This window comes from Macrotis lagotis, chromosome 5 (assembly GCF_037893015.1).
Source record: "Macrotis lagotis isolate mMagLag1 chromosome 5, bilby.v1.9.chrom.fasta, whole genome shotgun sequence".
Taxonomy (NCBI): domain Eukaryota; kingdom Metazoa; phylum Chordata; class Mammalia; order Peramelemorphia; family Peramelidae; genus Macrotis; species Macrotis lagotis.
Genome location: NC_133662.1, coordinates 249,813,613 through 249,826,856, shown reverse-complemented (window position 1 = coordinate 249,826,856; position 13,244 = coordinate 249,813,613). Strand labels below are relative to the sequence as shown.

The 13,244-nt window shown below is 37.4% G+C and overlaps 1 protein-coding gene across 5 annotated transcripts in view; it reads left to right on the top strand.

Annotated features, from left to right (window-relative positions):
* Positions 1 to 13,244, top strand: part of AUTS2 (activator of transcription and developmental regulator AUTS2) — a 1,198,592-nt gene that overhangs the window by 507,068 nt on the left and 678,280 nt on the right. For all 5 annotated transcript variants that reach the window (XM_074189338.1, XM_074189337.1, XM_074189335.1 and 2 more), the window contains one exon: positions 12,420 to 12,521. In XM_074189338.1, coding sequence (XP_074045439.1) covers positions 12,420 to 12,521 — 102 coding nt within the window. The remainder of the gene's footprint in view (positions 1 to 12,419; positions 12,522 to 13,244) is intronic.

The following is a 13,244-nucleotide window of genomic DNA, read 5'->3' as shown; positions in this document are numbered from 1 at the left end:
TCTTAGCTCACTGGTCTCTGACAGTTTGTGACAGACCCATTCCAATCATGCCTAAAATGATAAGCAAGTTTTTTGATTAGCTCTTGGTGGCTCTGGTCCATATCAGAATTGCATATTCCCTCCAGATCGGTCCTGCATCAATTCCTGCTGTCATATCTTTCTTCTACCGACACAATCCAAAATGGGAATTGGCCCAGTTTGAGATCAGGACCTGGGAACCAAATCTAGACAACTTGGAATAAGGGACATCTGATAAGTTGGTATCCTTTTGAACCAAATGGTCACTCCTACTCCTTTCTACTAGTGGTAAGAGAGTTGGCCCATCCATTCATGGGACCAACAATAGTTTAGGGAGTTGTTGGTCACCTGTGTTGAAAGACACGTTATAAAGAGAGGCAAGTGATAGATATAAATGCAAGTATTTCAGTTCCAATTTCCCAGGCACATGTCTTTATTTATAATCAAGCTACCCTGATTTCAATGAATGTCCATTGCCCAACAAAAGACTTGCAGAAGGGCCATAGTTTTGTAACCTTGCTTGGGAAATCACAAGCTTTTGTCTCTGATTTTGTCACCATCACCCATCTTACAATCTTATTTTAAAAGATATATTCTTCTCTCTGTTTCTCCCTTGCCATCTCTTTGCCTTTGCATCCCTCATGCCTTTATAATTCTCATACTTCTTCTTTTGCTTCCTGCAGAATTCAGATCAACCTTTACCTTCACCTGAAGTCTTTCTTGTTTTTCACAACTCTTATCCCCTCCCTCCCTAATTTCTTTATATTCTTTCTCTTTCTGTTTATTCTTTCCTTAATTCATCTTCACTTCTGGGATGAAGGGATTATGGTACTGCCATTATTCCTTTTCTCTTTGGGGTTCTTTTGCTCTGAACCCCCAAATGCCATTGTGGACTGAGCTTAGTGTTGGTGTGAACCATCTTTTTAGTTTACTCGTGTTGTCTAATATTTTGGGATTTCCATCTCAACAGATGGGCTAAACCAAGCTGGAAGTAACTGACACGCTTCAAAATTGTTGTTGAATTAGGAGTATGTCTATCCCAAGCATCAGAAGACTTCCCCTAGAAGAAGGAGTGGATGGAAATCATTTGTTCCAATGACCATGAAGGCACTATGGACTACTAAGAGTTTAGTCTGGCTTTGAAGACACCAAGGTCATCTACTGATCCCAGACCCATTGCCATTCACCTGGAAAGTCCTGACACTGGACTCCAGTGACTCAGGAAGAGAGAGTGAGGCTGATGAGTTTGTGCAATTCTGTCTCATTTAAATTCAATTCACAAGCAAGTCAAGACAATGATATCATTGGTCCTATTCCCAAAGGAAGGATGAACCACAACAAGGTGTTGACATATGTCTAGGGCCTCTTAAGAAGATGGATAGAAAGGTTATTTAATAATTTACATGTATTAGGTATTGGAAGGATATTGATTTTTAGAGATGAGGAAACCTTGGACTCCCAGAGGTAAAATGACTTGACCAAAACCTTGCACCAAGTAAATAACATCATTGGGATTCACATTCAAGTTCACTTCACATCCAGAGCTTTTTCTACTACTTCCTGTTTGAATCTCTTTTATATTCAGTACATTTTGAGAAATTATTTATCAAGTGCTTTGATGGACATGCCATATAAATCGCTACAAAATTATAACCATATTGGCTCTTATTAGCTAAATAGCAAGAAAGATGTGTTAATTTGAATTTATTCAGTGAGCTGATTGAGTCTCCTACTGAGGAGAGACCAGAAATCTCTGGTTTGTGTCCTTATAAGTTTCTTCTACCTTTCAGAACTCAAATCCATTATGGATTGCCTTGACGTATACTTAAAACAAAAGATATGAATATCCATTTCAAAAAGCATTCATTTAGCAGCTACTCACTACAGTGCTCTCTACCTGACAGTATATATAAAAACACCCCATTTTGATGATGACTTGACATTTTTCAAGTCTTGTAGGAGGAGCTATTTTGGAAGCTTTATAGATTTCCAAGTACATTAAAAATTAGTATAAACTCCATGGAAAAATTTTCTTTGATTCATTTTTCTGTTGATTTATAACTTCTGTTGATTTATAATAATCTTTTCCAGCCCATCTAATAATCATTTCTAACCTCCGTATCTATGTGTGCATTTGCATGCAAAATGTTAAGGACACTAAACAAATACATTAATTTTTGAGGCCATCATAGACACAGGTAATAGAGGGCAATGAAATTTACTGTCATATTTTTTGTCTTCTTTACCCACCAATTTTGCTCTTACCACTGTATTTTTATTGTCCTAGGAATAATTTTCCTAACTTCGTTAATAATTAAATAAATATATTATTACTTTGTGGTAAAGATTATGTGTGCTTCACACCTTAGGTATATCTCATTTGGCACATTAACTGGGTTTCTGATAAACAGGGGTTATGTAAAAATTTGTTCTTATTTTCTGGTACATTGAACACATTTTGGCGAATTATGTTAGAAAGCATCTACTCCATTGCAAACAAAGAAAACAAAATGTCTTTTAAAAGTTTTGGGTGTTTTGTTTGTTTTAATAAATATATATATTTTTTATCTTGACATCTCAGGCCTCATTTTAGGAACAAATTCTTGTTCAGAATTCAGCCTGTTGAGGAATTGGCCGGGGGTGTGTGTGGATGTTTGTAACCTTAGATTTGGAGTCAGAAGGCATAAATTAAAATATTGTCCCCGCCCCCTAACTTGTAGTATAACTTGTATATTCATTTCTGTTCTCTGGGATGTAATTTATTTATTTGTAAAAGGAGACAAGTATATCACAGAGGAAAGACACTAAATTTTACTGACGCTTTATCCATTATGCCACAGTCTGGTCATTATGGACATTACAGACATTACTAATACAGAGTAAAACTGGTTCAGTGTATATTTCTGTTGAGGGCTCCACCATTTCTCCAGCCACAAAATTTCACAACCCAGAAATGAGATTTTACCCTCCTCTTTCCCTCACTGCTTGTATCTACTCAATTACAACTGTATATAATATAACTCACATCCAATCCTCTTACATGCACATGATCAGCTCTGTAGTTTAGCTTGCCATCATCTTACACTAGTAGTATTTTAATAGCCTCTTCTTTGTCTCCCTGTATCTAATCTCTTCTCCAACGGTTTCCATTCAGTTCTCAAACAGATATTCCTAAAGTGTAGGTCTGACCAGTTTACTCCCCTGCTTAGGAAGTTTTACTGGTCCTCATTGCTTCTCCATAGTGATTTTCGGAGGGCAATACAGACACTCCCTAGGAGTTCCTGAGATACTTTTAAAGAATTCATAAAAACCAAACTTATGTTTCTACCATACCAACCTTAAAATGTTTAAATTTCTAATAGGATAATTATCAGTAGATATAACCCACATAAAGCCAAGATTTGTGGGGAGATGAAACTTTTGATATTTGATGTCATTTATAATCACTCCAGTTTTTCCTTTTTAATTAAACATCCCCATCCCCCAACCCTCTACACAATAAAAATATTCAGTGGTTCAGACAAAATGGAATGTTTGCTATTCTCTATATGTGGCTTTCACCTTCCATATCCTTTCTTTTACTCAAGTGGTATCTTATGTCTCCCATGTGATTCTTCATTTCTACCTGTCAGGCTCTTGAGCTGCCTTCAAGGCAAAATTCCTTTCCCAATCTCCTCATTTGTAAAGGCCTTCTTGTATTTATATGAATTTCACTTGTGTGTTTATTCATCCATTCATTTACTTATTCATTCATTTACTATGTTTTAGGAACATTTTATAGCTCCTTAGCAAAATTTTAATTCCTGCAGGAAAGGTTTTCCTTGTTTTTATTCTCAATACCTAGCACTCTATATGGAATGCTGCTAATTGATTAAAAAGAAGTTAAAAAAAAAGACACCTTCAGGAATCCAAAAGACTTTATAAATCATGCTTCTTATCTCTGAGCACAGAGGAGATGGAATGTAAATGCAAAATAAAACATACATTTTCAGACATGTTCTAGACAATAACTAATGTATTTTGTTTGATTATACTCAATTGTTGTCACAAGGGAGGGGTTTTGTTTGGAGTAGGAGTGGTAGGGACATTATAAAAAGAAGAAAAGTTTCAATGAAACATTTAAAACTATCCAGAGAAGAGAAGGATAAGCAGGGCAATTAGTGCTATTGTGACAAGTTTGATTTATATATTAAAAATTGTGCATGATGTAGCCATGATTTCATATGTAAGCCTCTTTTTTCTGAAATTCTTTCTTTATGGAAATACATATGTTTAATGATTTTCTAATTCATTTTTAAAAATGACTATTGCTGCCCACTTTGCCAAACATTTGGATATTATTATTTCCATACAAAAAAATCTAATTTTCTTAGTTCTTTCATGTATAGAAATAACTAACCGGTGCTGCCAACTTGATCAGCCCCTGGAGAACCTAGCTCAGTATCTCCATCACTCCCTGTGTCCTCTTGAGAAGTTTTATCCCTGCATGGTTCTCATAATGAGCTCAATGATATCTGAAAGGAACATGTCTTATTGCATTTCTGACTTTTCTGATGAGCTGCTCAGCGTCTTTGACCAACTTCTATGCTACCAAGCAAAGTGTCTTTACAATGTGCTAATGAACTTTAAAAAATTAAAAATAGAAAAATTTGATGTGTGTGACTTGATATTGTTACTCTTCCTTTCTACTCAAGGACACCATGTTGAGCTGAATATGTGCGTCTTAGATGCTAGTGGAAATAGTGTTGAGAAAGGGTCAGTCTCCTTTTATTATGTAAGAGTTCGTGTTTACTGAATCTTCTGTTTTGGCCACTGTTTAAACCATAATTGTGATCCCTTTAATTATAATGATGGGGGGGTAATTTATAGGTTTTAATTGGGGGGTTAGGCATTGATGAGAATACTGAGGAGGACTACTTCCCTTCCTGACCCTCTCTCAGATCTCATAGCCAATCAGCTATCAAAGCTGGTCCGTTTATTTCACCTTTGCAACACCTTTTGTCTTTTTCGCTTGAAGTATCTCCTGTCCATTTCATCTCTTATCCAGTTTTGTCCAGTTCACCCCCGTGGTGTCTCTTGTCCAGTTCACCCCATGACTTCTCTTATCCAGCTCACCCCTGTGGCATCTGTCATCCACTTCACCTCTATGGCATCTCTTGTCCAGTTCACCCCCATGGCATTTCTTATCCAGTTCACCCCGTGGCGTCTCTTGTCCAGTTCACCCCTGTGGCATCTGTCATCCACTTCACCTCTGTGGCATCTCTTGTCCAGTTCACCCTATGGCGTTTCTCTTATCCAGTTCACCCCTGTGGCATCTGTCATCCACTTCACCTCTGTGGCATCTCTTGTCCAGTTCACCCCCATGGCATCGCTTATCCAGTTCAGCCCGTGGCATCTCTTGTCCAGTTCACCCTATGGCGTCTCTTGTCCAGTTTGCTCCTGTGGCGTCTCTTGTCCAGTTCACCCCTGTGGCATCTCTTGTCCAGTTCATCTCTGTATCATCTTTTGCCCAATTCACTCCTGTGGCATCTATTGTGCAGTTCAACTCTGTGGCATCTCTTGTCCAGTTCACCTCTGTGGCATCTCTTGTCCAGTTCACCTCTGTGGCATCTCTTGTCCAGTTCACCTCTGTGGCATCTCTTGTCCAGTTCACCTCTGTGGCATCTCTTGTCCAGTTCACCTCTGTGGCATCTCTTGTTCAGTTCACCTCTGTAGCATCTCTTGTCCAGTTCACCTCTGTGGCATCTCTTATCCAGTTTACCTCTGCAGTATCTGTTGCCTATTTTGCTTGTGTGGCATCTCTTGTCAGTTCCCCTCTGTAGCATCCCTTGAACACTCTCCCTTCTCGCTGACACTGTCTTCTTTCTAGTGTGAGGCGCATATCACTTCCCATTTGAATTATTGCAGTAGCTGCTGGTGGGTCTGTTTGGTTCAAGGCTCATCCTCCATTCAACCACCAAAATGATTTTCCCAAGGTTCAGTTATGACTTTCCCCTATTCACTAACCTCTGATGGCTCCCTATTGCCTCTAAGAGTAAATACAAAACACTCTGATATTTATAGTCCTTCATAACCTACCCTTCTGCTACCTTTAAGATCTTTTTATACCTCTCTCCCCAAATATGCTCTTTTGTCCAGAAATACTGAAGAAAACTTTTGTCAATCTCTCTGTCTGTCCACCATGCCTTGAATGCTTTCCCTCTCCTGCTCCAACTACTAATCTTCCAGACTTCCTTTAAGTCCCATCTTCGACAAGAAACCTCCCCCAACTTGTCTTAATTTCAGTGCTTCCCCTTTATTAATTTCTATTTATCTTGTATATAATATATTGCATATATATTTGTGCAATTTATTTAAACTTTGTATATATTTGTTCACATGAGATCTTCCCCACTATATTGTAAACTCCTCAAAGGCAGAAACTGTCTTTTCCCTTTTTTTGTATCCTCATTGCTTATTAGCACAGTCCTGGCACATAGAAGATAGTTAATAATTACTGATGGGGGGGGCATTAGGGGAAAGGATCTTCTTTTCATATACCCCCAACATCATAACATATATTTATATTTTACATATACTTAATATATTAGAATTAGAATGTCAGTTCCTTCTGAGCAGTTAGTTTTATTCTTTTGTAAATCTATTCCCTTGTTAAAGTGCCTGCCACATAAGTACTCAATTAATGTCACATGATTGATTTATAGTATAGAACTAAGATAAAACTCAGACTAGTCGAGATTTTTTTCTTTCTCTCTATTCTCTATCACCTAAATTCAGTTTAGTCTAGTTAAAAACAAAATGCCCTCCACTTCCTCTCCCCCTAAAAAATCCTCAAGCAATTGGAATGTTAAAAAGAAAAACGAAAAACAACTATTGCTTGGAAACGGTAAATCGGGGAAAGAGAACTCTTGGACTCATTGGTGATTGCTTTGCATTGTTCACATTGTTTTGTTTTGTTTTGTTTTGTTTTGAGGACAGCTCAGATTTCTTGGCCTTATCCTTTTATCTTTTTAAAAATTGTTTAGCAGAAAAATGACACCTGCTGGGTTCCCCTCCCCTCTCCTCTCCTTTCCTCTCTTCCTCCCTCTTCTTTTCCATTAACCCCCCCCCCCCCCACTTAGGTGTTTCATCAATGGCAGTGAAAACAATGATCCCAATTTTCCTGGCTGCTCATTAGAGAATGTTAATAGTGTGATTAGATCAGCATCCCAATGACCCAGGCATGTATTGACCCTGAAACCTAATGCAAAACAGAGACAAGCTTCCTATCCTACTTACAACAAGTTCATCTTCCTGTAAGATTTCCAACCACAGTTAAAAATCCTGTTATTTTTTTTCAAGACTTTGCTTGCTTTCTATGAGAGTCAGGGTGATGTAATGGGTAGAGTCCCGAATTATTCTTTCTGGGCAATTCTGAGCAATATTTTAGTCTGTGATAATTTTCTGGTGGGTTCTCAAGGGTATTTGAGGCCTCATTTCACCAATGGTGATTAGTTTTCTGTCAATCCATGAAAACATATGAATCTTCTAATACATAATTCTAGCCACCACATCATTTCTTGCTGGCTGTCCAGTAGATGTTGAATTTTTATAGCCTGAAGTCTTGTGTGGCATGGTTTTTGATTTCTTTGAATAACATGTATTCATCACTAAGACTGGGGTCTTCAAAATGTTTTTGTGATAATGACTTGGTTCTGAATTGCTACCACAAACCCTTGTTTTTCCATAAACACTCATTTGATGCCCCACTGCCGATTGTTTTTGAGTGAGTTCTTAGAGTTATTACTCATTGTGTTGGAGTTTAAATTCCATTCTTGAGTCTTGGCTGTCTTAGAGTACTTAAGCTAAGCTACTTTCAATTATATTAGACAGATTCAGTGGTACGAATGCATTTTTACCCCCTTCTGTTTGTTTCTTGAAGTAATATTTCCTTGTTCTAAGAGTATTTGGTTTTCCTGCTATTATCTACCTCACTGCATTATTTTGATCTTGTCATCTCTATGTTGTAAGGTATTGAGGTAGACATTTTCCTGATGACTACTTATCTTTATAATTGTTTTTCCCTTTCTGTTTATTGACCAGAAGACACTTGTGCTTGATAAAATAATTGATTTTTGTAATGGAATGATCGTGGTGAGATGGAATCTTATCTTGTGTAGACTCAAAGCTTCATCTTCAGGTCAACTGACTTCTGTAGCTGGCAAGATGACAAACTTACTCAGTGCTGCTTCATCTTCCCAAACGATTTAGATTTCTTGCACAAGGTCTCTATTTTCTGAGCTTTGCCTACTACATAGTTTGGATGTTGTCAGTTTTCAATATGCTGACATCTCTTTAAAATGTCACTCGTATACTTAGGTGTGTTAATGCTATATTTAGGTGGTCTTGTGGGCCCCAGTTTTGCCAGTGATAACTTTATAATTCTAGGAAAGTTTATTCTTTAAATTCTCAAGAATATTTTCACATCTATTGTTTTAATACAGAAATTTGTTATCTGTTGTGGAAGAAAAATGAATTTCTAGTATTAACTTCTCATTGAGGTGATCTTATCTTTCTAGGTATTTGGTATCTATGAGGTTTTAGCAATTACAGTGATGTGTTATGTGAAATTAGGTCTTTCTTGACAAAGTCAACGTTGAACAATAAACCTGGTGATGAAACTTTTGGGCATTTCTGGTGGTTATGGACTAATTCCCAATCAAAATCACGAAATCTCTATTTCTGTTTAAAAACAACAACAATAACAGCAACACCAACAAAATTAAGAGCATTTTAAATAAAAAAAGAGTGTTTCAGCCATGTATTTGAAGCTTCTTTGTCGATGGAGTTTGTATGAATGTTGTACACGGAGGGCTTTGTAATGATGATAATTGCGTTCTAGACTCCACAAATTAGAAGAAATCCATGGAAAGAATTTCTGTGTTCCAGAGATCTGTTTGTTGTGTGTGTATTTGCACAAGTATTTATGAACCATAGACAGAAATAGAAAAGGGAAAGGCGAAGGGATAGAGAAGGGAGGAATAAGAGTGACCAGTAAGTAAAGGGCAATGGGGGCAGCTAGGTGACGCAGTGGATAGAGCACTGGCCCTGGAGTCAGGAGGACCTGGGTTCAAATCCGGTCTCAGACACTTAATAATGACCTAGCCCTGTGGCCTTGGGCAAGCCATTTAACCCCATTTGCCTTGCAAAAACCTAAAAAAAAATAAGTAAAGGGCAAGGGAGTGAGGTATGGGGAAAAGATAAATAGGTTTAGTAGGAACTACCATCTTGAATTCAGTAGTTGATATTTTCTCCTTTCTCTTTGATTCCAAATCTCTTTTGAAGATTCATTCAGCTCAAATACCTTCTTTCCCTATCCCCAAATCATTTTGTAAAAGATAATTAAATTTTTTTACTTTTACCTTTTTTTATGTGAAATGTAAAATTTCTGTTTTTAGACCTTGCTTTTTAAATATGTAATAAATTCACCAAGAGATTTGTAAAGCTTGTCTTCTCTGTGATTTCTTCTGACCTTAATTCTGTATCTTCTGTGCATTTTAACAATATTTTAATGACCACTCTTTCTTTTTTCCCCATTGTCTAATCTCCAGCTCACTTTTTCCTCGTCACATCTCCCTCCCCATCATGAAATGGAGAGAGGGGTGGTGTCATGACCCTCCAATCAAATATGCATAATCAAGCACAATAAATTCTTGAATTGATTGTACCAGAAAATGCATGTATGATTTTGTACTTTGAGTTCATTTATTCTTTATAACAATGCCCTACAATGGCCTATCAAACCCTTCTATTTTTGTTTTTTAAAAAAGAAAGCAAAACAAAATTAAAAAAATAAAGTTCTCTATCAGGGAGTGGGTAGGACTGTTTCATCTTGGATTCTTTGGAGTTGTGGTTGGACACTTTGTTGATTAGCGTTCTTAATTTCTCTCAGAGTTGTCAGTCTTTAATATACAATGTTGTTATTATATTCAGATTCTCACTTTACTCTGCATTAGTTCATAAAAGCCTTAATAGGTTTCTCCAAATCTGTTCCTTTTGTCATATCTTAAGGCAAAACATAATAATTCATTTCCTTCATACACAGTTGTTTTTCAGTTGTTGCCTTAGAGGTTGCCACATCCTTAACTTCCAGTTCTTTGTTAGTACAAAAAGAGCTTCTGTAAATCTTTTCATAGAAATGATTATTTCTCCTCTTGGATTTTTTGGGGGTTAGATTACTTTGGTGGGTGAGGGGGGCATGTTTTCCTTCCCTCTCCCCCTTTAGAATGTAAGCTCCCAGAGCACAAGGATTATTTTTGGTTTTGTCTTTGTATCTCCATAATTGGCAGTTAATTAATGCTTGTTTCATCGGATTGATTTGATTTACATCTGATCATTGAAGCTGGATTGATAATGAAAGCACTGGATGAAGAATGAAAAAGTTTCTTTATTTAAAATCTTGTGGCTTAACTCTGGTGCTTAGGATAGTCGGAGCATTAGCTGGAAACATTGAGCTTCTTGACAACTTAAAATCCTAAATTTCCTTTAAACTTGAGCTTGGCTTTGGAGCGATGAGAGAGGTGGGGGAGAAGGGATTATAGAGGGCTTTTGGAAGGGTTTTCAGTGAAGCCCTTTTGCTTTGTAGAGATGGCATATGATGAAATATGGAGCTGCCTCCTTGGCAGCCCTGGGCTTTGTTGACTCTACCTCCTCTTGGCCCTTGGTCAGACAACAGAGGAACCCCTTCAGGGCTGTGGAAGTGAAGTTACTAGACATTTCTTGACATATTTTGGTTGTCTTTTGATCCTGCCTCCATCATCACTTAAGAACATCAAAAGACCTATGCTAAATCTCTAGATTTTACTTGTATTCATTGCCTGTGGGGTGAAGGTATGCGGAGGGAGCCTAGTCATGGTGATACACTCAATTCCATTTTGAATGTAGGTATCTCTGCAGAATCTGGAAAACTTAGCTGAACTTTTACCTCCCTCCCCTGCTTGACCTCCACACTGTTCCATCCAGAATCTTTTCCTTCTGGAGAGAATGGATTTAAAACCCAGTTATTAGACACTGACTAAATGAAAAAGATGTTTATTGATCAATATTATTTTTAAACCACATATAAAGAAATCAAAAGAATGAGGCTGAATATTAAGAAATAGAAAAAAAAACTATGGTGAATCTGTGACCTTCAAAAACTGAGTCTATATTTCCGTATTCTAACATTTAATGTGGCCATACTAACTTTGCCATGCTTCCCTTGAGGTGAAACAAGTTTCCTTATATGAAATATGTAATAAATAGAATATTCTTAAGTTTTCATTTACATGCAAAGATAGTTTTCAGTATTCATCCTTTTGTAAACTTTTGAGCTCCACATTTTTCTGCCTCCCTCTCATTCAGGCTGATAATATCTAACTTACAGAATAGCTTTAAGGTTTGCAAAGCTTTTTACAGATACTGTCTCACATTTCATCCCTAGGACAATCCTCTACATTATTCCTAGTATTATTCTCATTTCACCAATAAGGAAATTGAAGAAGTTAATTTGCCCATGCCCATGCCCATGTTAGAATTTGAATTCAGATATTTCTGACTCCCAGTCCAAAGCTCTCTCCACCATGCCACCTACTATCTTATCTTTAATTGTTTCTGATTGCTATGGAATCGTACGTTGTTGAAGGGAAAATTATAAGTGGTGACATATATTGACACAGAAGAGAAATGTCTCTTCAACCTAGGGATTGTTCTTGATAGTGTGTCTCTACAATGTGGATAAAACCACATCAAAATTTCATTCTTAAGGACATCTTGAAATAAAAAGAATTAACAGGTTCAGTGATGCCTGTTCAGTCTCATTAACAAGTCCTTTGGAATGACACTGATGATATTTGCCTTGCCCTTGCTATCACTTAATTAATGTATCTTCATTCATGAAGACCCTTCTCTGTGCTGGCCACTGGGCTAGGGACTGAGTAGATAGAGAAAAAAACGTTAACAATCTCTTCTCTCCGAGAGGGGGAATAACATGTATATGATAAGAATGAATAAATAAATCCAAAGCAAAGTTTTCTTTCTTATAAATGAGGAGGTCATATAGGGAGGAGGAGACCACAAAAGGTTTCTTGCAGCTGGTGCTGGATCACAACTGGGCAGGATGAAAGGACTCTGATGTGGAGATAAGGCTGGAATGAATTGTGGTTAGGTCCTCGGCATGGCTATGGGAGGTGTGAGGAACAGATCATCAAGGGCCAGGCATTATTCTGAGTACCTAAATATTAAAAACTCAAGTAAATTTTGAGTAGTCTCTTAAAGGGAAAAAAAAAACCTCAAGATGGTGGGAACCCATGGATCAGAGTGGGTGGTTATTCAGTTTGAATTTCTTGTTTTCTTACCATGTGACTTTTCTCTTCTTTCTTCAGCTCAAACCAGGACAGAATAGCTGCCGGGACAGCGACAGTGAGAGCGCCAGCGGAGAATCCAAGGGATTCCACCGGACCAGCTCCAGGGAAAGACTTAGTGATGTAAGTTTAAAAAAAAAAAGAATTTCAATCGTTTGGGGCTCCATCTAAAATCAGTTCTGCCTTTGCTCTAGTCCCCTGACCCTTTTGGGGGCCTATGACATTGAGTGCATAACCTTGATTCTGATAGCCATTCAGGACATGAGCTTTAGTTTTTGACCTTGATGTTTAGTAAGAACAGAAAAAGGGCTGCTATAATAGCATGAGAGTTACCTTTTCTATCAAGGAAACAACGGATGCTAAGGAATGAAGTGGGGAATTCTTAGGTTCCTTGTCAAAGGCAAATTGTGAATGAATCATTTTAATTGCTAGTTCTGTATCATTTATCTTTTACCCCCTCACAGCTGTATTGTAAAAAGTAGAATTATAATAACCTTTTTTTCCTGCTCACTTCTATGGGATGTTTATGCTATGATTTGCAGTTTTGAAATTGAATTCTTTGGAGAAATGAGATATGTAAACACAAAGTGTGATTATTACTGCTCTACTAACCCTGGAATTTTGATTATAGGTCAGTACCCTTCCCAGTCCATTGTCCTTTGGAGCAGTGACCCAAAGATGTTAACTCTGATTATTGTATGCTCTTTTCTTGTAGTCCATCATCAAGGCTCTTTTTGGTGTATTTGAGTCACTCTGCTCCTGTAAAGCATTTCAGGTCCCCTTTGTTTTAGTTGTCCTCTCAGCTATGGTTAAGAGGAGAGATGCAGAAACAAATGAAATTTTGTT